The 23,499-nt window shown below is 34.0% G+C and overlaps 1 protein-coding gene across 5 annotated transcripts in view; it reads right to left on the bottom strand.

Annotated features, from left to right (window-relative positions):
* LOC145680710 (ankyrin repeat and BTB/POZ domain-containing protein 2) overlaps nucleotides 1–23,499 on the bottom strand; it is a 447,712-nt gene that overhangs the window by 6,688 nt on the left and 417,525 nt on the right. For all 5 annotated transcript variants that reach the window (XM_081751633.1, XM_081751631.1, XM_081751632.1 and 2 more), the window contains 10 exons: nucleotides 19,495–19,754; nucleotides 18,462–18,679; nucleotides 17,584–17,728; nucleotides 16,204–16,494; nucleotides 12,010–12,137; nucleotides 9,315–9,474; nucleotides 7,356–7,497; nucleotides 6,699–6,904; nucleotides 4,925–5,218; nucleotides 2,290–2,472 (listed from right to left, as the gene is read on the bottom strand). In XM_081751633.1, coding sequence (XP_081607759.1) covers nucleotides 2,290–2,472; nucleotides 4,925–5,218; nucleotides 6,699–6,904; nucleotides 7,356–7,497; nucleotides 9,315–9,474; nucleotides 12,010–12,137; nucleotides 16,204–16,494; nucleotides 17,584–17,728; nucleotides 18,462–18,679; nucleotides 19,495–19,754 — 2,027 coding nt within the window. The remainder of the gene's footprint in view (nucleotides 1–2,289; nucleotides 2,473–4,924; nucleotides 5,219–6,698; nucleotides 6,905–7,355; nucleotides 7,498–9,314; nucleotides 9,475–12,009; nucleotides 12,138–16,203; nucleotides 16,495–17,583; nucleotides 17,729–18,461; nucleotides 18,680–19,494; nucleotides 19,755–23,499) is intronic.

The following is a 23,499-nucleotide window of genomic DNA, read 5'->3' as shown; positions in this document are numbered from 1 at the left end:
TACTCCATAGTAAACATTTAATAAATATTCTGATAATTCTTTATTCTTAAGCCTACAAAATTCGCTATTTTCTTTCTTCGTAAATCATCTTTTGCTATTTCTATTCTGACTTTTATTTCTTGTTCACAATTCAGGTGAACACAATACCAATATGTTCTTAATTCACGTTAAAATTCTAACTTCCAAATATTTATTTGTCGTTTTTCTATATAATAATATTAGAATAAATATTGATAAAAGACCACATTGGTGTGTAACGTTCTTCCTTCCTTTCCTTCCTATAGACTAGATAAAAGCACGATAAATGTAATAGAAGAACAAATAAAAACAACCTAAAAGTTACAATGAAAGAATATTTATATAAATAAAGAACCTAAAAATTTAAAAATGAACTCAATTGTTATGTATTTAAAATAAAGTGATAGAAACTAAAATTAAAATCTGTATATTTTTATAATAAAAAAAAAATTAAGCAAACAATTACTAATCCAACAATATATTAATTTCTATGGAAGCAAAATACTGTATTAATCCTTTTAAAATTGGTAATATATTTTTAAAATGTTTATTCACTTTTCAAGATGATACTTAAAGTGAGTATGGATGCGTATATTGTTAATAATAATAATAATAATAATAATAATAATAATAATAATAATAATAATAGAAATGTGACGCAAACAACTGTAGTTATTTACTTTCTATTGTAGTTTTAATTTTGCTTGTACCTATCAAACCAGATTTACTCCATGACGACACACCTTAATGGCACTGTTATAAGGATAAAGATAGAGCTTAAATACTACAATAAGTATTTAGTGTCATAAAGCCACACTTATTTTATTAATCCCGTATTAGTAATTTTATTTTATTTATTTATTTTTTCAGAAATGAATTGTTTGACACAGAAGTATCTTTTATATATGAGTTTAATATTTTTTTAGTGAACATTTAGGAAATGTAGTATAGTGAATTTGTGTATGCAAAGAACATATATATATATATATATATACTAATATGCTGTTGATGATGTAGATGACTTCGCTACTTATGAACCTCGAAACGACTTGTGTTTGTTATATCGATGAATGAGATTAAACGCAAAGTTTACTCGATTTATTACTTGGCCGGTAGGACTTAAAATGAGGATAGATAGTAACTGAGAGTGTCACGTTTTATAGGATAGGTTGAGTTTAGCGTTAGCGATGCGGAGTCGGCTGTTTATCTTTGAACAGTTAAGATATTGGTTTGCTAGTTACGGGTGACTAAACTAGAAATCAAATTAATAAAACTAGGACGTCTTTAGTTTGTATACCACGGAAGAAGTAATTGTGAAACGTGGAAACATATTACGTGTATTGTTTCAAATTTAAAATCTTAAAGTGTGCAAAAAGAAGTCATATTGAGAGAAATACCTTTCTTTTAGCATAAGGTAACTAGAAACTAGTTTTTACAATTTGTTACATTTTGTTGCATACACAGGTTTACATGATACGGAAGTTATACAAGGTGGCCCAAAAGTAGGTATACACCCCCGCATTGATCAAGCATAACATTCTAGTTTATGGGTTTATTTCCTTTGGCTCTTCCGAGCTTAAGATGTAAGTAAAAACACTTTAAGATAAAATAATAAAGAAACTAAGTCTACCTGACGGATAACAATAAGAAATGATAAAAAATGGAATGAGTTAACCAGTACAGTACTGTATACCTACTTTTGGGCCACCCTGTACAATGGAGACAAAACAATATAACAAGCTGATAAAAAACTAACAAATCCACGTGCATGAAATAAATATAAAGATTACGATAAAATTAAAAGGCTGCTTTTCATTTTTATTTTCTACGCGCACGCTATGGATACCTTCTTAACTTGTAATTTACTTCCTCGAGCTTGTCTCTAGCTTTCATTCTCAAATAATAAGATATTTAAAGCATAGATCCAATTGACAAAACCAACTTTATTTGATTCTTATTTGATGATTTTTATTATACTTACGTAAATAATGTAGCTTTTGAACATAGGTAAATATTAAATCTGAATACATAGTTTAATTATGATATGAATTTGGATTCTTAGCATTATACGTAGTCCTAGTTTCGATCTTCAGTGGGAATGCTAAATTTTGAACAACAACCCGCGTGGTGGTTCAAATTCGGCAGTACTACACATTCTTACTTCTTCATTGGGACTGCGGAGTCTGCTGGTACATTTCATGCCATTGTTGTAAGTTACGCATTTGATTAATTACGGGCTATATTAGTTAAACGAAAAGGGAAAATTGTTACCTTTGCATGTATGTACATCGAAACGATGTTATCCAGATCGACCATGCTTGAACAACGAGCTTCACAAAACCTCAAAAGACCATCCAATTGAAAGAAATTGGCTGCAGCCATTAATTCTAAGACGTCGTGCTGTTCTACATTCAGTGTTTCACAACCGCCGTTGTAGAGGTACTGCATCACCATCTATAACAGTGGAGAAGTTAATTATTTTATTGATTTTACTACGTTTCTATCTAATTAACAATAATGGCATATTAAAGAAATATTGAAATGATTTAACAATTTTAGGAATAACACAGTTCCCATACCTTGCCGTTTGAGATTGGTCATTCCGTTGAAATTAAAAGCTTAAGTATTCATGTATGCAGTACTACATTTCTTGCCTTTGAGTAGCAGCTCTTTAAGGGAAGTCACATCTTGTATGCAAGAATTAAAACTTGAGATAATTCTTACCTTGTAGCGATAACATTGTATTTTTTACCGATATGACTTCCCTTAGGAGCCGCCACTGAATAGACTATAATTTAATATGGGATACTTGTATGCTCAAAACAGGATCGTTTTATTTCGGTTTACTTGTATTTACAGGTATTCATCAATTTACGTTTTCATTTTCAGAATTTTTCTTTCGGGCTTTCTTTTGAAAAGAAAGGGACATCTAAAATAAAGATAAGTACTCGTGTATAGTAATTGTAAAAGATCCTATACCACTATTAAATAATTTAAGGTTGGTTAAAAGGGACAAGTTTTGCCGGTAGATGTCATTACAGTCTTCGTATCTCTCTCATGTATTTTTACCTTTCGCGAAAATACACGATTTCTTTTACAAATTTCAACCTACAGACTTCAAATTTTTAGAGAAAGAACTTCATAACCTATTGAAGGCAACGATCCGTGCCAATTTTTTATTTAGAATTTTCTTAATTGTTAAAATGGTTTCATTGTTAAGTTGGATGTCCAAACCGTTAACAATGGAACTGTTTCAACAATGAAGAAAATTCTAAATGAAAAATCGGCACGGATTGTTGCCTTCGATAGGTTATGAAGTTTCTTCTCTAAAAATTTGAAGTCTTCAGGTTGAAATTTGTAAGAGAAATTGTAAATTTTCGTAAAAGGTAAAAAATACATGAGGAAGATACGAAGACCGTAGTGTCATCTATCGGCAAAACTTGTCACTTTACACCAACCTTACAAGAAAGCTTCCTATTTTCATTGGTTTCTATCTTTATGTAAGAAATACTCTCCAACTTTAATTTAATAAATTGTGTTATACATAATGGAGAGGATAAATGTTATTAAATCTCTTTCCACTCCCATGCCGATGGGACTGAGTTTGGATTTAAACCATTTGTAGCGTCACTATTCATTTCAGCGTCCCCGAAAACTGTGGACTGAACACTATCAAAACTATCGGTTGTTTTGCTTTATTGTCACATGCCTCTCTTCCAAAAAGTCACCCTTTGGGATGTCTTACTCCCACAGTATTTTTGCTTAATTGAAAGTCTCTCTATACCAGGTTTGGTTAAAATTGGTTCAAGCGCTCTAGTTATACTAGAACATACATTCATAAACATACATATGAACAGCGCCTTCGGCATTGCCCCTTTAAATTTCCGAACCAGCTGACATGTTGTTCTCGCCTAAACTTGGCCTGAAATGTCAACGGAAATGCACCTAACAGCTTAGCATTCCCGAAAACTATGAGTTCGACTCATAGGCATTTCATTTTTCACTTATTCTCATTCCTTATGCCGATGGGGGCTGAATTTGGACTTTAACGTTATCGAGAGTGTGACTATTCATCTTAGCGACAACGAAAAGAATGGATTCGACACTAAATCGATCACTTTTTTATTATTTTAACACGTTCTCCCCTTCCACACTCCAAGGGGCATTGCGGAAGTCTTACCCCCGACTGAGGGCTGAACTTAGACTAAAACGGCATCTAAGCTGTCTTCAATTAACTTAGTGGTCCCGAAAACTATTTGATTCGACACTAATATCGGTTGTTTTTAATTATTTTACATATCACCCTTTCCCTCCCCAGGGATGCAAATAGGGGCTGATCTTAACTTAAATGTCATCTGGAGTGCCACGATTCATCTCAGCAATCCCGAAAAAACCTATGGATCGACATTAATATCAGTCTTTTCGATCACCCCCTCCCATATATCCCTAAGTGTGCTCACCCCAACAGTATTCTTTTCCTGATTGTAAATATGTGCACCAAGTTTGGTTGACATTGCTCCAGGTGTTCCAGAGTTATGTTGGAACATATATCTGGAGGTGAAGAAAAGACAGAGTACAACTCATGAACCAGGTAATATCGGAAAGAAGAAAAAGAAGAGTATATTTTATAAATTCGGAAGGTAAGTTTTACTATTTATGACAACCGTATCTTCAACTAATCTTTCCTTGCGAAACGAACTGGGCAAAATCCATATAGCTGAAAAGTAGCTCCAAAAATAATCTATACTTGAAGGACTTGGAGAAAAAGGTTACTTAAAAAATACTTCAATTTAATCAATTACTTCGTTAATTAATATGAAAGTAAACTTCTGTGGAGTTAACTTTTAATTGGTCATATATCCTTATGTAAGAAATATACTGCAACTAATTTCCTATATTTCCTTACCTGAAAAATATCATATCTGATGTCATTAATTTGGACGATAGGTGGATTTCCTTCACAGAATTTAGAACTTAACATACTTTTGAATCGGGGCGACGAAGTGACAAGAACAATTTTATGGGCATAAAACACACGCCCTTCCACACGAAACTGGACATCACTCAACTCGGGATTATTTACAAACTTTGGATCGATTCTAGTTCCTCCTGACAGTGTAGTGTCTCGGATTTCCTTTACAGATTCCCAGCCGTAACATGTAGAAAATATATCGGCGAGTAACAGTGTTGTACCTTCGTTCTAGAAAAGACATAAAGCAAGTTAATGGTAGGAATTAAGTAAAGTGCTACACTAAAAGAGACTTACATGGCTAAAGGATTAATGTATAAAATAAATACAAAATATTGTATACATAGAACAACAAAAGGGCATATATGAGTTGGTAATGGTACTTAATTAACATCATCAGATGAATATAAAAACTTTTTTTTTTTTTTTACAAGCCTTAGTAAAACATTTTAATCAATGATATTAGCAATCCCTGCTGTTGAATTTTGACATAGGGCAGCAATATCGCATTTTTTTATATATTTTGCGCACTTTTTTTACATCTATTTTGTCTACTGAAAAATCGGGGTGCATAAAATATGCTGATTTTTTAATAGGGGTCCTAGACTGTATTTTATTCTAGAACAGTAATGGGCAAACTATGGCACGCGGGCCCCATGAAAGATTTGCCCAGCCTGCGCCATGATTTCTAATCTGACGAATGAAGGGACTGGTTGCCATTGTTGCTTTTAATATATTATATTGGTTTCCCTAAAGTACTTTCTTTCTTCTTTGACTGGCTCCTAAACAGTTTCCCTTTACTGTTCTAGTATACAATAATTAGAAATACAGTACTTTTGAAACGACACAACCAATATGTTCGTATTCACGGACTTGATATATAAGCATTTTTCTTAATCTCTTGAAGAATAATCCTGTCACCCCCCCACCCACCCCCCTTCCCTCTTTAATCCCAATAAATACTCAATACACAAAATTTTAAGGAAGGAAAGTTTACAGCATACTGAGAAGGAAAGTGCATCAAATACAGGAGCGAAAATAGAGTTCAAAATTATTCTTTAACAAGTAGCAGTGTCACGTGTACATTAAGTGAAGGCGTTTGGTTTCTATGGCATGATATTTTCTTAATTAATATTGAAAGTAAGTTTGTACCACTTCCGATTGTAGCAGAGATTAAAGTGAATATGAAATATTATTCCTGTGATTCTTAATTGATTGCAGAAAACTGCTATTGGTATCTATTTCCATTTTCATTCTACAGCGATCAACGTTAAAAACAAAAACAAAAAAACAAAAACAAAAAATGTTTGATTTCTACCACTTCTGGTGCAGAAATCGCCTCCACCAATGACCTCAGTTTCTAACTTTGAATCCTCCACATTCTGGTAATCCATCAAGATAGTTCTTGGGATTTTGTCTTTCCCGATAGACACGCGGACAGAGTATATAAAGGAGTTTTTGGTTTCTAAACTAAACTCTTGAAAAATTAGGACGCACAAAATGGGCGGTGAAGCAAATTGTAAAAATAAATACAACAATGATCGTATTCGAAAGTTAGAAATAAGGACAATGGAATAAGACCTGTCCGTTAAAAGCTTCCATGCTCTAGCCTTTCCGTATTGTAACGCCATGGAGTTTAACTTTTATCTTAATGAAATGCTCACTGATCTTTAAGCAACGTCGAAGAGTAACTTTCAAAGAGACGTCTTACCTTGCTGTAGCGGAAGATAGTGAATAATAACGGCAGACATTCGTCTACAAATTGTGTAGAATAGTCATCAGGCCATTCTTGTAAGAAATCTTGCAATAGCTGATCTATTACGTTTTCTAATCTTTGTTCATGTGCTGTTGCAAGCGTATGCATCCAACAATGCAACGTCCATGGAACTCCTAAATTTCGTAAGTCTAGAGTGATTTCTGTAAAGATAATGTAACAAATTATTAAAAAATAAAATAAATAAAATAAAAAAACAAATCTTGTCTTTTGAATAAATATTAAAACCTTTTGTCGAACATACTCTACCGACACACTCGATATCTTGAATTATCCCTTTCACTTTAACAAAAACAACCTTTAATCTTTCCGTTATCCAATTTTTCTTCGTTTTTTATTTATTTATTTCCTAATTCCAATATAAAATAGTTTTTAAGTTTTGTCTGGTCTGATAGAAGTGGATATTCACAAGGAAGAACTTAAGACTGACAACATGAATAACTGAACCGAATTACACGAACTTTCTAGCTAATATTATACTATTTTTCCATAACAACTCTAATTATCCATTATGAGATCTAGAAAGATATATTAAATCAAGTTCTAAATTATCTGCACAGCAACACCTTGCATTATCAGATTTTAGCTACTTACCTAAATAACAGTTCTCTGCACTGTGATACATAGCTTCTTGTAGGGCTTTAATTTGAGCTTTGCTTAGTTTTAGAATTTGAGAATTCTCCCCTATGAGATTCATGCTGCTTCGAGAGTGATCATCACTGCAGGAGGACACCACCTAAAAGAATTATATTATTAAGTTATGAAATGTTGGATTTCATGTCATTCGCAAATGATTTTTTTAACAAAAGAGACACTGACCAAAGCTTAAAACCAACTTTATTTTAAATTATAATTTGTTACTGTTTCGGATATCTAGCATATCCTTCTTCAGACACTATCGAAATTAATGAAAATACAGACATATAATAAATGTTGTTATAACAAAGTTTTGAGTTATAGAGAAACAAAAATATATATAAAAGAGAGTTTTGGTCAGTGTCTCTTTTGTTAAAACAATCAATCCAAAGCCATGAATAGTCTTACTATCGCAAATGATATATGGATATTTACATGACTGTGTAGATTACAACTCACCGAATCCACTAAATAGACATTTTCAAACCTCAAACTGCTCGTTTCAGTGTAGAGGGAAAAGGAGGAAAGAGCACTAAAGAGAGTTCCATTATAGGTCACTGTTAAGACTTATCTCTAAAAATTATATTTGATTTTGATTTTCGTATATTCACGTGGGAATTAATTTGTTTTAACTCTAATGATAATATAGTCTATATAACTACAGTACCTCTCCGTGGTAAAGTGAGCAAAGCGTCTGTTTTCTGTGTGCATGATCTATAGTTCGATATCTGGTGAGAGTGCTTGCCTCGGATTCAAATATAAATAGTAGCTCGAACCTCATTTTAAGTTTTTAAATAGAAGCCGGGATTAACATATGTTGTTAAAAGAACATATTTAGTAAGGAATAGGTGCGCACACAGAAATTTTTGTTGAAACAGGTCCAATTTTTTGGGAACGGTTCAATATTCCAAGACGCTCATATATGTAGTATTGAACCTGTGTAATTCTACACCCGAAAATACAGTAAGTAATTCTAATCAATATGTTAAACCTATTTGAAAAGTAAGTAACAAAAGTAAGTTTTTATGTAAATATTCTCAGAAAAATGATAGAACTAGATAGTTTTTATAAGAAAAGAAAGAGTACAGATGAAGTATAAGGTAAAATCTTTATACTACATATCAATAATTTGTCTCCTGAACAAGTGTAATTTTATTAAGAAGCTGTACAAACATGTCGATTTACGATATTGTTTTTGCAAAAGTATCTGGTAGACACGTTGGTAAGTACCAGAATATTCACTTTCACGTATTGACAAAAAAAACTAGTATCTATTACTAAATACATTATGAAGCAAGCAAATAATGTGTAGCTGTCGTATAAAAATCGTATGTATATACCCAAGACAATATAAATATAATGAACACTTTCAAATAATGGAAATACAATTAGAAAAAGAACTTGTGTTGGTTTTATAGCGCAACCTTACACCAAAGACAATTTATTTCATTTATTTTTTATTGCTTAAAAGCCGTGTTAGATTGTTTAAATAATAAATAATAAATAGCTTTTTCTTCAGGTGACCAAAGGAACCTGAACACAGTTCCTTCAAAAGATTAAATTATTTTTATAAATTCAATAATTAATTTATTCATAAATGTACAAATATTATTATTTACTAAATTATTAAACTTCAATGTACTTACAAGAATAGAAAAGATATAAAACAATGAATCTTTAAGTTTTATTTCTATTTCCTATATATGTAAGTATACGTAAAATATTGCAAATCACATATGGAAATGCCGCTATAATTATAAATTCTTATAATCAAAATCAACACATGGAGATAAGGAGGAAGCTTTCTCTTCAGACATGGTTTAGACTTAGTCCAACATCCTTCTTATCTTCTTCTTCAGCTTTGTAAATAATACAGTAACAGTTTTACAACATACTTAAAATGATATTGAGACGTACCTGAAGCCGGCTTCCTCTTCTGTCTGCTGTGAGTTGGCTGGCACCCTCAGCTAATATCTCCTCCAGAGAGAGAACTTCCTTGTTTCCAGAATTCAGAGGATGAGAAAGTAGTTTGTGCAACACAGCTCGTTGGCCGTGGGCTGCAGCAACAGATATGGCACTGAAGGAAATATGTAGATCTCAAATAAATATACATGACTAAAATTCACATTCAAAAATTTATATAAGCCAGCAAAAGCTTCCTTAAGAGTCTTCATCCCGGCGAAATTAAAATACCGCTAATTTTACAGTAATTATGTGATATCTTCAAATAGATACAAGATAATCGAAATGTGGAACAAGAGCGCCCTAGACAATATCATTTTACATGAGATAGCGTTATCACGACTCAGTTATCTGCTTTCGGTTTCGAGCATTTTGAAAATCGGCTTTTATTTTCGCGTTTCTAAACAGCTGAAAACGGAAAGCCACTAGGTGACTTGTGATAACGCTACCTCACGCAAAATAATATTGTCTAGGGCGCTCTTGTTCCATATTTCAATTATCTTTTATCTATTTGAAGATATCACATAATTACTGCAAAATTAGCGGTATTTTAATTTCGCCGGGATGAAGACTCTTAACAGAAAAAAAAATCTTTATGACAGAGGAGAGTGCAATTGGAAGGGGAGTTCGACAGGAATGCTGTCTCTCTCCAACATTATTTAATATCTATCAAGAAGAGATGGTGAGAAAAAGCCTACACAATGAAAACGGTATTTCGATAGGAGGTGGGGAATGATTAGGTGTATACGGCTTGCAAGTGATATGTCGCTTGTGGTGGACTCAGAAAAGGAAGTCAATAAGATGTTAGAAAACTTGAGGACGGGCTGTGAAGAATATGAGATGAAAATAAACGTTAGAAAGACAAAAGTTATGGTGATTAGAACGAAGCGGTAGGTGTTAAATATAGAAGTAGGAAGGAGAAAAATAGAACAGGTGAATAGTTTCCGATACCTAGGTAGTATTATTAGTGCTGATATGTAGTGCAAACGTGAAATAAAAGCAAGAATAAGACTGGCGAAGAAAGTTGTAGAAGGAGAAAAGTTTTTTTTTATGGGTCCCTGAGTAAAATATTGAGAAAAAGATTCATAAAATGCTTCGTGTGGGATATTGTTCTTTATGGAGCAGAAACATGGACATTACGCAAAAATGATTTTTTTTTTAAAAAAAAAAAGACTGCAAGCTTTCGAAATGTAGATGTGGAGAAGAATGGAGAGAATTAGCTGGGTCGAGCAGAAAACGAATGAGAGTGTGTCAGAAATGGTGGAGGAGCAAAGAATTATTTTAGACAATGGCGCAAATCTGTCTTCAACATTGAGGAAACGGGTAAGACCGTTACCATTTTTTTAAAGCGATGTTCAACATATTTATGAAGTTAAAAATTAATGCTGTGGAGGATCAGCGGAGCAGAGCTGTCTTCAGCATTGGGAGGCGGGCAGATTTGAGGCTTATTCTGGGTTCATAATAATTTCATCTTACTTTCCTTTGTGGCAATCGGACACAAATCATCACATTTCTCCCCAAAAAACCACACTTCAAATCGAATTATTGGGGAGGGGACAGTCCCCCAGTTCCAAGATTGGAGCGAACATGTCCCCCTCATTCTTCCCGACATTTGCGCCAGTGATTTTAGATATTATTGAGAAGAGGAACTGGTGGGGATATTGGCTAAGAAAGAACTGTATCATGAGGGACGTGCTAGAGGGTAGGTAGGAGGCGAAGGAGGCTACAATTGACGGACGATATCAAAAAAGAAAAATCGTACGTGAAGACGAAGAGGTTAGCTGAAAATCGTGGAGCATGAAAGTTTCTAAGTTGTTTCAAGTGATCTGACAATAATGGCAGAATACCCATGATGATGATGATAATAATGTACATAAACAATTATCTTAAATTGTTCTTTTCCTATTGGATTTGAATCCTCTTATAACTTGAGATCAGGGATAATTATACTTTAAAGGAAATTGGTTATTTCATAAAATAAAATCGACTTTTATAAACAAAATACTGTGCAATCATATAAAAAATAAAAATTAAACAAAGTGTTTTGTATCATAATTTCAAGAAAAATATTTGTAAGACCAAGTTACGTTTAGTGAGGTAAAGTTAATCTAGGCAGCCCAATTTAGGTCATTGTTTTATCCCACCAAATGAATTTTCCAAGGTAAAATTCCAAGGTCCAAGGTTTCTTGCACCTGAAAACGGCAAATTCACCCCATTTAATTAAAATTGTTAGGCAATTTTTAAAGTAAAAATTTGTACAAATAAGAATTGCTTATTTTAGAATATTTGGTTCATAAAATCGTTAGAGCAGTTTCCAAGATCAAATTGCTCCTTTCAAAGTATTTTATAAACAAATTCTAATAATTGATTACAAAATGATTCAATCATAAAGCAACAATGTTTTTGATCAGTGATTGTTATTTTATGCAAAGTTTCCACGGAAATGTCACATATATAAATAAGATCATTTATAATGTTTTGGATGTTTTATTTAATTCTACATCCATTTGTTAACATTAAAAAATCTCAAGTTTTAAAAAAGTTAACAAATGAACTTAGAATTAAATTAATAAAACCAAATCACGGATAAGGGGAGGGGTCTTAATTATGAACTATGTGTGACTATTCTGAATATATAGCTTTAGTATACCTGTAGCATCCTCGCTGCGCTGCACCAGAATAACACAAGGAGTCTTTAAGAAGAGTCGAGAGGAATGTATGAGCACCATGCGAGAGAAGAAGAGAAACCATATCTAAATTTCCAGATGCAGAGGCAACCTATTTGAAACAAACAAAAGTAAGTAAGTTTCTCGTATATATATATATTTCGTATATGATACAACACTTGTGCATATTCAATAACAATTGAAGACTTGCTGTAGAAGACAACGTAAGTGCCAAAAACAATAGTTACTGTAACAGTAGAGACGAAAGATAGTAAATTGTGTCCTAGCGTCACAAAATAGAAAATACTGTTGCTTAGAAATACAACCAGTAGTCGAAGTGAGACAATATGCGGTAGTATGCCATACCGCCTCTGATTTTTCGTGATGAAGGCATGCTGCTTCTGATTTTGCAGTGATTAAGACATACCGTCACTGGACAGTAGATGCTAAATACCTTTAATAAATCCATTTTTATCCACAGTAATTGACGAATAGCTTAGAACATAAAAAGATTTTATTTCTTATGTAGAAATGATTTCTAAATTGACAACACCGACATTTTTGTTATCTTTTTCCTATTTTCTTGTTTTTTAAAACATATGCCCCCAGCCCATAACTACAGAGAAGCTCTCCAATGATTTTCAGTCATTATGTAAATAAAAAAATGCAATCTTTTAGGCAACATACCCTCACTGTACTTCAACATTTAGATAGCCTCTATGTCGAGTCAAAATCGTAATAGAACATACCGCGTCTGCTTTTTTTTTTTTTTTTTTCCACTTCGAACACTGAATACAACCTAGTATGTAACGAAGTAAAGCTATGTATGAAAATCTAAGGCAAAAACGTATTTAAAAAATAAAATAAGTGAAACAATTTCAAGATGGGACCTACATTGTTTTCTGCAGCAAGTCTTCAATTAATGAATCAGAAAAAGTAAACATAAATGAAAAAATATACGGAAAATCAAGGACATTAAAGAAAATAAGGAACGCTGAGTGTTTTGTTAGCCGTAACTGCTGACACATACGTCAAACACAAGTTGCTATTACAAGAAGAATAGTAAAATCAAGTCTAGGAGTGCACTTTATATTAGAAGTTATACACGGTGATAAGATACTATTTGAACAAACTTCGGGAGCTCATTCCTGACGGTACGTGACGTTTGGGCGCGGACGTTTGGGCGCCGCCATTTGGGCGCGGACGTTTGGGCCCCGCCGTTTGGGCACTGGACGTTTGGGCGCGAAGCCATTTGGACGCCAGACGTTCGGGCGCGAGTTAAATTAAAAAGTCGTTATGTTAGGCGCTGAGTACTAAGTTCGAATCAAGATATCACAAGGTGTCTACTGTAGTGGAAGTCCTTGAATTATACTGGAGTTTGTTTTATATACTAGAAATACTGGAATTTAAAAATTCTAAAAACTGAATTAACAATTAAATTTTGTAAATTTAAGTTCCAGCCAAAGTTAAGTGTGCTTTTTATTTGATAACTGTTCAAGCGAAGATAAGTAGACCAGACTAGATATGATTGCCTGCATTACATACATAGTGAGCCTATTCCATTAAAAAAACTTAAAGCAGGCCTTCTACTGTAGTTATGCGATAAGTGTAAATGTCAAACACATTTCTAGTGGCTAAATGACCAATATATGTACACTTAACAATTATTTTTCACTTTGAAATCTTCTCTTTTTTCCTTTCGCTACTTTTTTCAATGCAGATTAAATGCTTACAATGGGACGAAAAAAAAGTGTGTTAAGTTTTGATTTTTATATTGGAATGTTAAAAAAAAAAGTGATACCCGAAATACGGCATACTGCAGTTCCTAAACTCAATGTCATAGACACCCTGTATTAACATCTTTCCCCAACTCGATTAGGATTTAGGATTTTTAGATTTCTGGGCTTTCGGCACCTAAGGCTATTTAGCCCGTCACGTTTGAGGGAGTACACTATCCGGGGAAAGGGGAGGAAGGAAGCGGCCTGGACCTATAAATTACGTACCACCCCGGCATTTGCCTGGTGTGAATGAGGAAAACCTCATTCAGGGTGGCTGGCGTGTGACAAAGAGCGTGTTACAATTTTTCGACAGAATGCCCCCACCGGGAATCGAATCCGGGACCACTCGCACCGAAGGGGAGAGCATTAGAGACTACGCTACGCGGGGCCACTTCCCTTAACTCGAGTGCGCGGAAATCTTTTATTGGTAGTTCTTTATTGGTCTTAAGGAAGAGAAGAGTTTGGCAAACGTAATACGAAAGAAAACAAATTTTAATATTCATACGTATGTAATTATTAACTTTAAAAAAATACAAAAAATAAATCAATATGTTTTAATTCACATTAAGAAAATTATTAACAGTTCGTCTGATTCCTTTATTTCCTAGCTTTCTTATATAATACAAGAATGAGATCATTAGATCAGAAGTACAAGAATCGTAAACAAGCGAAAAATCAATCCATGACGAGGTTAGGCAACAAATGCCACAAACGCATTAAACTATTTAATTTATATGAATAAATAAGATAGAAAATATATAGATAAATGAGGTCAGATAAAGATAGAAGTGTAGGAAATGTATATATATCTTGATTCGCGCTTAGTTTTCAGTGCCTAGCTTACTTTATATGTAAATTGTGATCTTTACTATGTACCTCGCGCCCAAACGTCTGGCGCCTAAACGGCTTTGCGCCCAAACGGCAGCGCCGAAACGTCCGCGCCCAAATGGTGGCGCCCAAACGTCCTGTCCCGATTCCTGACACCGAAACAAGCAAAAACGTCCTCTGAAACTTTGGTCAGTGAGGGATAATTTCGGCAATATAAGGTACCGAAAGCGAGGGAAAAATGAACTTCAGAGGGCTGTAATTCAAAAACAACGCAACGTAGAGAGTGCGGCACTCGAAGTCATACCTGCTCGATTTGCGGAGGCTTGAAGCATACATTTTTCAATCGAGCAGGATTGGATCTTCTCTAATTACAAAAATTCTTGGATTAGATCAATATTAATTAGGAACTTTATAATTTTCTCTAATTAACTAACAAACTATACTTGTTAAGAAACTCAATGGTTCATTGCCGTAAGAATGAAAGCTTGACAGTATCCTCTCCATTGCCAATTCAATACAATCTGTATAAAATCAATCTTTCTTCTTCACCTACTCAAAAGTTCCCTCCTCGCTGGTTTCTTAATTATAACTATACATTCCGTGCATACTTTCCTCACAAGCGATGTATCTCGCTTGAGCTAGATTTATTGATCTATTGGTTAGCGTTTACGCTTCATAATCCAAAAGTTTCAGGTTTAAAACCCCGTGATTACATATAATGACAAGTTTTTCTATATTTTTCCCCACAGCTCTACAGTGAATGATGGGATGATACCTTTAAATATAAGCTCTACCGACTTCATTCTATTATCCTCCTTATTGTATTCGTCATGGTTGTTTTGATTCCAATGTAAATTGACATTGTAAATAATATAAAAGTTTGTTAAATAAATAAGATAATCGCTGTATCTTGTTTAAGAAAAACTGGCCACCCACTTCTATTTGAAAACATCATATATTTTTGCCCATAATCGAAATTAAGTCAAACAAATGCCGATTTTCTTTGGCCAATTGAGATCTTTATTTAGACCCTAAGTATTAGAATTTCCTATGTTCGTTTGTCAGAATATGACTTTCTAAAGCAAGATGGATGGCCATTTTTTAAACAAGACTGTACCTGTTCTAACATTCTTTGAATATAATAATTCTGTGCTTGAATAACTTTTCCCTTCGATTATTTGTTTTTCCTGTTCTCTCACAAAATATTTTCCTGAAAACTTTTTCAAAAATTTTCGGATTTTGTTCTCTGCAAGCCTGGACAAACACATCTATTAGTGAAACGCAGATAATTAAGCTTTTATACGAGCTTTTCTACAAGATAAAATTTAACAATAAATACTGTTATGGAAGGGAGGAGGTGAAAATATTACAAAGAAAGCATAAATACATCATCGTTTACATAGCACATTATGAAATCAGTCTTGCTGTCCAGAGGATCATTCTATAACTGGTTAACCTAAAGAACATAAACATTTGTATAATTAACATTAAACAGTTTTCCTTTTGTAAAAGTAAAAGTGTAAATAAAAAGTTTAATATGGAATCTTTCTCTGCAAATAAGTAATGTCTTACCTGAAGCGGTGTTTCGGTGCATTTGTCCTCGCTCAGTCGTGCACCGCCCTCTACATTGGCTCCTTTTTCAAGGAGCAGCTGCACTATGTTATAATGTCCCTGTATAGTTGCGTATGTAAGAGCTGTCCAGTGCTGTGTTTCTGGATTGGCTGATGAACATGCCGGTCCATTAGGTGGTGTCTCCATATCAACGTCTGCGCCGGCGTCAAGAAGAAGACGCACCATAGCTTCATCTCCTCGCATACAAGATAGCATCAACGGCGTTATTCCATTCTCGTTCACAGTGTTAACCTGGTCGGATAATAACGAAAACTAAAGTTATGATGATGACTTTTGTATTATGTCATTATTTAATACCGAGATTATGAAGGGTAGGAGCTACTATTAAAGTGGAATCCTAACAACTTTATTGGCTTTTATTTTAAAACATTTTACTTCCAGCAGATAATTGAAGTTAAATCACTTAAGATTACATTTACATTTCTAGTTACTTAGATTTTAGTTTAGCGTCCCTTTCGGCAGCAAGGCTATATGAGACGTGGACCTACAGCTTAATGTGAGATCCGAACCACATGAGATCCCAATCGAACCGGGCTTCCCCGTCAAAGGCGCGTACTCTATCCACATTTCCATGAGGGAGCTCACATTTACCTTTCTTACCTTAAAAATAAGTTACAAGTGTACGATACAAATCTGATTAAGGCTTTTACCTGAGCTCACGCCAGCATTTTTAAAAATTTTTAGAGAATAATTTAATGAAGAATATAAAAAATATAACAAGTGTACCAGTACTATCTACAAAATGTTATTAAATAAACTGTTTCTAGTTGGGCATGACACCCAAATCTCTGTTCTATACGAAACGGTTTGGAAACTTATAGTATTTTGTAGATAGTACCTGGCACACTTTCTACTTTTGACAAAAACAGAAGTATTGGCTCCCAGTGCATATTTATAACTCAATATTTCATAAAAATACTATTAGTATCTCAAAAGGAGAAAAAGAAAGAAAATAATAATTTTGGAATTCTTTTACGCATGTGGTTACAGGTAAGAAAGGCACAGTGTATTAGATTCTTACGTCTTAAAAAAAGTAAGGATAATTTAATGTTATATTTAAGATTAATTTACTTATAAGTTTTAATTGAATCCTAATTTTAATTCAATCCTAAATTACCTACAATATTTAACATTTTTAAAAATATATAATTTCTTTCATTCTAATATGAGGAAATTTTGGACTGGAAACAATAAATACCTTATATTTGCCTTTTTAGCCAGTACATTAACAGAGACTCACAAGTAATAAGTAATGTATGAACTTGTTCAACAATCTTGTTTTTTATTATAGACTTTCACATTTAAATGTTATAAACATACCTTTGTAGATGGCAGTAATTGTAAAGCGTGTGTTATAAGGTCAGTGCGCCCACAACTCATCATCTTAAATGCGAGGTCTATTTTCAATTTGCGAGCACATTCCAAATCGTCTGGTTGTCTCTTTGGACACATAACTTCTTCATACCTACATGTGAAAATAGAAAAAGTGCAAAGGTAAAAACACATATAGATTCCATTATTTATAAACCATTACCACAGGTACTAATACTGCTTCATCGTACAATTCATTGCAACAATAATTGTAGTAATTTATGTAATCTTTTGTAGTTACATACTATTCGTTTCCTTGCACTATACCACTTAGCCTACTCTCATTTCTTCTTATTATATTATTATTATTATTATTATTATTATTATTATTATTATTATTATTATTATTATTATTATTATTATTATTATTATTATTATTATTATTATATATTATATATTATCACCCTAGCGATCGCAACGCCTATCTGTCGCTGGTTAGAATTCCGCTCACAATATGGATATTTTATATTGCAATTTCATCATTTTATTTCATTATGGAACGCAAAATCTCACAATACAATACAATATTATTACACTAAGGAGAAAAATAAAATACGTCATTATTTTAAAATATGTTCTATATATGTGATTTTGAAAGTGCACAATACCTTAGTTCACTAAGACCAGCATGGGTTATGAAAGCACATTAGAATAGTTTTCTTCCCTTCATAAAAATTGTAGCGATAAAATTGTAATTTTTTTTTACCGATGTGACTTCCATAACGAGCCGCCACTGACTGAAAGCTTTGTTAAGTTCTAGATGTTGATTTTACAATAATTTTGCTTCAATGTCTATCATAATATGTTCTAGAGAAGCAGAAACTCACCCTATTAATCGGACGGGACAATCTACACCGGGCAAAAGAAGTCTTGCCGCCTGCATTACATCATCTTTGTCCAATACAGATGAGTGTCGATGTTCGGCGTGAGCCACTGCTACTCTCACCCATTCTACCAGAGGAGGAAGTACAATGTAAGGTCTCTCATATACGAGTTCTTGAATTGGAGCGTGACCTGCATGGTCGCCATGTTCCGCATGTTCCAGCTGTTAAAAGAGAGAGAGAGAGGGCGATAATTTAATACAATAATAGATTCACCTAGTTTTGCTTCTTATTATATTTTAATCTAATACAATATTCAAGTAAATATTCCCAAATTGTACAATGACAGTCCTTTTCAGTTACAAATTTAACGCAAGTGCAGTATATAAAATCTGCAAGTAATATCGCGACAAATGTAATATTTAGCCCTATTTTTTTAACAAAGGCAAATAGAACTTAGATTTTTAAACTCCACACAATTCCTAAAGAACTTTGATTGTACAATCCGCGGCAAAATACCTGCAACATAAGCATATAAGTTTATTGTGAAATGACGAAGTCTTTTGCTCCAAAATAAGTGTGCACGGGAGGAGGCCGAGGTTTATCCTGGCGTGATTCGTTCCGCTTAGACGTTATGTTCATTTCCTATGCTGTTAGGCGTAGTTTCACAATAAACTTACATCCTCATGTTGCAGGTTTTTTACCGCGGATTGTACAACAGTCTAACTACAAACAAACTACAAGAAGAACAGGAAACTATTTTGTATTCAATCCTCAATTTTCCCAAGAATTTTCACCTTCTGTGTGGTCATGTATTAAGCTGTGAAACACAAATTGATGCAAGCTGTTCTTATCACTCTCTAAGTTCTTTTAGTTATTATTACTTTTTTATTTTTCAATACGCATTATATTACATTTTACAAATATAAGAATTAATCCCATTTTATAACTTATGTACGTATCTTCCCTCCAAAATTGATAATTATAGGAATATACTACTGTTCTTCTGACACTTTATAATTATGTTTCATCCCTATACCTGAGAACACCTCATGAAATAGAAAAGCGCATGAAGTCCAGATGGCGACCACGTGGGAGGTGGCTTATTAGAACCAGGCATCGGTCGGTGGTGATATTGGGTAACACGGGCCAACAGATCGCTTAGCTCTCCCACAGATCCAACACATGTCGTTAGCAAACTCTGTTCCAAAGATTTGCTTCCGGGACGAGACACGTCATCTAGTCTTGAGCCTGGTTCTACGTTGCTAGAACTTGGCCATCTTGGTAACGCAAGTGCACCTGCAAAAGCAAAAGAGAAGACCCTGTCATATATTTTCATTATCATTACCATAAGTATTCTGTCATTACTGACAGGTTACTTACTACAAATCGAGAAGCTTTCATGCTCTACGGTTCACTTCTTCGTGTGTCCATCTCTTCGTTTTCACGTAAAATCATCCTCATCAATGCCGTCCACCAATTACGGCCTTTCTTCCTTCTCTCTCTTTTCATTAGCTTTTATTATATCCTTAATAAGAAAATTCTTCTAAAAAAGTTTTAACGAGTTTTTCTTGTTTTAAAATCTATATCCAGTATTAACAGAAAATAATAAGTAACAGTATTATATGTACTCCACGTGAAGAAGTTTGGTTTGTATGGTGTGACAATTTTCAATTTATATTGAAACTGGAAGTTGTGGTAGATTTCTACGATTTCCGGTTTTAGTAGAGAAATTAGAATGGAGATAGAATACGTTCTTAGGGCTTTTAATTGATTATAGAAAACTATATTTCGCTGTTTATTACGATTTTTATTCTATAGCGATCAACGTTAAAACCGGCTGTGCCAATTTCGGTTTGAATATAGGTTAATAGAGTGTATAGTATCTACTCTTAGAACGCTAAGTCGATTGCAAAAAATCGTTTCTTTATTATCTCTTATCGTTTTTCTCTGTGCAGATCAGTATTAAAATCGGAAGTTATAGTAGATTTCTATCACTTCTGATTTTAGTAGAGAGTTAAGGATAAAGATGAAATGTATTCTTAGGACGCTTAGTCGATTACAGGAAACTGCGTCTCATTATCTATTACCATTTCTGCCCTACAGTGATCAACATTAAAAAAAAAAAAATTAAAAAATTAAAAAAAAAGTTGATTTCTACCACTTTCGGTGGGAATATCACCTCAATCAAAGAACTTTGATTCTTAACCTTTGACCCTCAACTTGACTAAATTTGGTGGTGATTCATTATAAAGTTGTTGACATTTATTGTCTCCTGGATGGACAGACGAGCACACGGACAGCGTAGATATATAAAGAAGTTTTGGTAAACCAAACTTCTTGAAAAATTATTATACGTTTAACACGTTCGCTGCTGAGAACGCCAATCGGCGTCCAATACTGAATTTAGCATATGCGCCGGACGCCTCTCGGCGCTTGTCCCTGCAGCTGATTCACTTTCCCGCCAATACCTGCACTAGCGCTGGCGGGAAAGTGAATCAGCTGCAGGGACAAGCGCCGAGAGGCGTCCGGCGCATATGCCAAATTCAGTATTGGACGCCGATGGGCGTCCTCAGCAGCGAACGTGTTAAGACATAAGAAGTTTTCATAACCTATAACTAGGAAAAGAAAGAAATGTTACTATCGTAATACAGACTCATCCCTTCACTGTTATTCTACAGGATGATCAAGTAGAAAATTTCATTCATCTTGGTTTTTTTATGAAGCAACAAGCTTCCTTTAGATTCGCTGAGGAAGAAGTGAAGGGCGCTTCGAAACCGTTCGCAGATTTTGTGTCTTTTGAATGTTTTAACGTGTGATTTAAAAAAATCTGTTAATAGATACATATCCCATTGTATCAGTTAGCAATTACCTCCAATATTGTTCTCCCTTCTCCAATTTTCGCTAATATTTCTTCAGAAAAGAAAAAGTGTACAATCATATCAATCCCGCATGGTATAATAAAATATTCTAATAATAAAACTGATACCGGAATATTTATACAGTAATCTCAAATTGCTTTTTCTACGGATCATTCTACAGATATACTAATTGTGCACGAATTTGACAAAAATTAAAATACTCATTTAATGGAACCACGATGTTTCTGAGAACGTACAATTTATTTGAAAGCATTTAAATAACTCTTGTTTGTCGTTTTGATAAGAGTAATTAGATTTTGAAGAAGTAATATATCGTACACCATTCTATACTTTACATCATTACTGCTTAATGAAAAATATAGGAATATTCTTTTAAAAAGTTCTGTAGGAATATGGGGTTATTTTTCATAATTTTCTGTTTTTCATAATTTTGTAACTTTTCCATGTTCTCAGACTTTTCTTCGCTCAATAAGAATATTATATATTATTGTACATTACTAGAAAATAACATTACTGGTATATTACGATTGCAAATTTTCTTGTACAAATTAATAGTTTAAACTTTTTTACAAATTACAAGCAAATTAGTCACTTCACCTGCCGCACAATCAAAATGTATTAAATACACCCTCCATTCCAAAAGAAACCGAACGTTTTAAAAAAACAAAAAAGCAATGTACATTTTGGAACAAATCATTTTTATTAATCAATGTATACCCCTTCAGCATCGATACACATATTTGCACGCTCCAGCAAGTTGTCAAACGACTTCTCCATGTCCTTTATTGGAATGGTCTTTAGGACGGCGGTCGTCGCCTTCTCAATGGCATCAATCGATGCGTGCTACTTTCCTTTCATCGCCAAATGCAGTTTCGGGAACAGATAGAAATCGCATGGAGCGAGATCTGGTGAATAGGGCGGATGATGCAACCGAATAATGTGATTTTTGACCAAAAATTCAGTTACAAGTCGCGAACGATGTGATGGTGCATTATCGTCCAAAAGAGTCCAACTACCGATTTCGCGATATTCGGGCCGAATACGACGAATTCTTGCCAGCAAACGCTTCATGACGCCCAAGTAAAACTCTCCAGTGACTGTCTGGCCGGGCTGAACAAATTCTTTGTGGATAATTCCTTTTGAATCGTAAAAACAAATCAGCATCACCTTAACTTTTGACTTCACCAAGCGACTTTTTTTGGGTGTTCCTTCATCCGGCGCTCTCCATTCAGCACTTTGCCGCTTTGTTTCGGGCTCATATTCAAAACACCACGTCTCGTCACCAGTTACAATCGATTTCAAGAAGTTTCGATCCTGCCGAGCACTTTTAACGATGTCTTTGCAATGCGCTATTCGATCAACTTTTTGGTCTTCGATGAGTTTGTGTGGTACAAATTGCGAATTAACCTTCTTAAGGCCCAAAACTTCGGTCAAAATGCGGTATGCGGTTGTTTGAGGAATGCCTAATTCCATTTCAATAACTTTCACCGACGATTTTTTGTTATGTTTGATGAATTCACGCACTTTTTCGATGTTTTCTTCCGATAATCCGGTTCTGGGACGGCCTGATCTTTCGTCATCATCCAGCGTCTCTCTACCCGATTTGAATCGCCTGAACCACTCGTAAACTTGCGTACGGGATAGACACTCATCACCATATGCATTTTGTAGCATTTGGTGCGTTTCACTAAAAGTTTTACTCAGTTTAACACAAAACTCAATTGCAGCTCGTTGTTTGCAACTCATTTTCCGACCGATGTACACAACACACTGACAGTTGAAACGCAATAACTTTGTTGCCGTGCATCCAAATGTCATGACATTTATACCAGTTGTCAATGAGGGACTACGTCATCTACCGGTAAAATATTACAACAGATGGCACTAGTGGTACTATTTGTTTTCAAAAGTTCGGTTTCTTTTGGAATGGAGGGTGTATATATATATATATATATAAAAAATTGTGCGCAAATTATTTAAATTTATCTTTACCACTGTTGTAGAAATTCGAAACGATATCCACTGTACATTTTTATTATTTATTACCATAAGGAAAGAAGAGAAACATTATATTGTTAAATCGAAGTTTTTATGCTAAAATTCCTCATTATTTGATTCCTCATTTGTTCAATCGTGGAAAGAATGAAGAAACAATATACTCG

Source organism: Thermobia domestica, chromosome 3 (genome assembly GCF_964235325.1).
Source record: "Thermobia domestica chromosome 3, izTheDome1.hap1.1, whole genome shotgun sequence".
Taxonomy (NCBI): Eukaryota; Metazoa; Arthropoda; class Insecta; order Zygentoma; family Lepismatidae; genus Thermobia; species Thermobia domestica.
This window is presented reverse-complemented; position numbering and strand designations above follow the sequence as displayed.